This window comes from Schistocerca serialis, chromosome 2, assembly GCF_023864345.2.
Source record: "Schistocerca serialis cubense isolate TAMUIC-IGC-003099 chromosome 2, iqSchSeri2.2, whole genome shotgun sequence".
NCBI classification, from domain to species: domain Eukaryota; kingdom Metazoa; phylum Arthropoda; class Insecta; order Orthoptera; family Acrididae; genus Schistocerca; species Schistocerca serialis.
This window is the reverse complement of record NC_064639.1, coordinates 1,052,397,107-1,052,398,921: the sequence shown is the minus strand read 5'-3', so window position 1 is coordinate 1,052,398,921 and position 1,815 is coordinate 1,052,397,107. Positions and strand designations below refer to the sequence as shown.

Below are 1,815 nucleotides of genomic sequence, written 5' to 3'. Positions count from 1 at the left end.
TACAAATAAATGTAAATGATACTATTTGCACTCATCCGAAATCGCACTCAGAAGTTCAGCTCTCTGTCCGCTTGGAGCGCTGCAGTCGCAATGTGCAACAAACATGAGCGGGAGTTTCGTGATTGTATCTATCAGTGTGTGGTAACAGCAAGCAGATTAGATTAGAATCTCCGGTGTTCCACAGTCATAGGACAATGTGTTATCATTTGTTTACTCTTTTGTTTACAGCATTCCGCATGCCGATCGCAATACCACAGAGCTTCCGGTAGAAGACGTTCTTTACAGTATGGAAGATGAACAAGTGCTTAACATTTTACACAATAAAATTTGGTTTTGCCTTTGCAACCCCGTTTCTTGCACCTGTCAACTTTTTTTTGTCACTGACCACTGGAAGATGCCCAACGTTGTCCCAACGAACATCAATTTCTGGGCGATCTTCGGCATTGGCTCGTTTTGAAGTACTTGGAGATGGCATTGGACTCTCACTAGTGGTGTGCCCCCTCTTCCTGGCAGCTGGCTTATCTATTTGTTTCAGTACTTTGGCCACACTTACCCTGAGGTGGAGGAAATTTTTAGGAACACCTAATTCTGATGCGTTTTTCTTGTACTCAATCCGTGCATTTACACATGCAATATCAATTGCATGAGCAAACATGCGAAGCGTCCACTTTCGCGATCTGATGAATTTGCTATAAATTGTGATCAGAAAATCCATCTTGTTTATCCATCCCATATGTTGATTGTAAACTTGAACTTCTGGCCGGTCGATTTTAACATATTTTTCAGTTTTATCCCCTCTTTTATGCACATCTTTGTTTCCAATTCCCACAAAATTCGACGTCATTATCGGTGGTCTATTATCATACCATTTTGTTACTTTAACTTCTCCATCTTCACTTATAAGTTCCTCAGCAGAGCCTCTACCACGTTTCTTCATGTCTTCGTCACTCGAAAATGATGGACTCTTGAAGCGATTTTGACGCACCGTACATCCTGCGTACATATTCTTATTTGTAAATAAGTTACGTAAAACTGTAACCAGTCACTTTTTTGAATAGTTATTGTATTCCATGAACCGGTTTTCGAACCTTTTCAGGTTCATCTTCAGGTGGTCTGAAAAGGTTCGAAAACCGGTTCATAGAATAAAACATAGTTATTCAAAAAAGTGACTCATGCAGTTTTATGTAAATTATTTACATTCAATTAACAATCACGGGCTCTAAAACATCCATAATGGATAAGCTTAACATATTCTTATTTCTCAAGTGCTGTAGGAGACTATAATTTGAGAAATAATCATCGAAAATGGGAAGCACAATTGTTTCATTGATTCTTTCTGCTAATTTCACCACTACTGATGCATCAAGACCAAAAACTTTTAACATTACTGGATCAACTTCTGTCGTCGAGCCTTTATATATTATAAAATTAATCATTTGACCGCTTGTTACAGAGTGCAAATATTTTTGTTCCCCATGGTTTTGGTTTTGCCTTCGCATAACTGTTTTACATTCAAATCACCATAAGATGACTAAAAAGACAGCGCAATAATGTCCAAAATTTCTGTTCTGTTATAATCTATCAATCACAATTCCTCATTTGGAGACATGTATAAAAGTTATAAATACACTACTGGCCATTAAAATTGCTACACCACTAAGATGACGTGCTACAGACGCGAAATTTAACCAACAGGAAGAAGATGCTGTGATATGCAAATGATTAGCTTTTCAGAGCGACACCTACAACGTGCTGACATGAGGAAAGTTTCCAACCGGTTTCTCATACACAAACAGCAGTTGACCGGCGTTGCCT

The 1,815-nt window shown here is 38.5% G+C and overlaps 1 protein-coding gene across 1 annotated transcript; it reads right to left on the bottom strand.

Annotated features, from left to right (window-relative positions):
- Positions 1 to 313: 313 nt before the first annotated feature.
- LOC126456617 (piggyBac transposable element-derived protein 3-like) lies at positions 314 to 937 on the bottom strand. Its single transcript, XM_050092360.1, has one exon. The coding sequence runs from the start codon at positions 935 to 937 to the stop codon at positions 314 to 316; it is 624 nt and encodes a 207-aa protein (XP_049948317.1).
- Between the last annotated feature and the right edge of the window lie 878 nt (positions 938 to 1,815).

Bases quoted from the DNA above. Each gene is read 5' to 3' on its own strand.
- LOC126456617 (XM_050092360.1), bottom strand. From the start codon at position 937: ATGAAGAAACGTGGTAGAGGCTCTGCTGAGGAACTTATAAGTGAAGAT.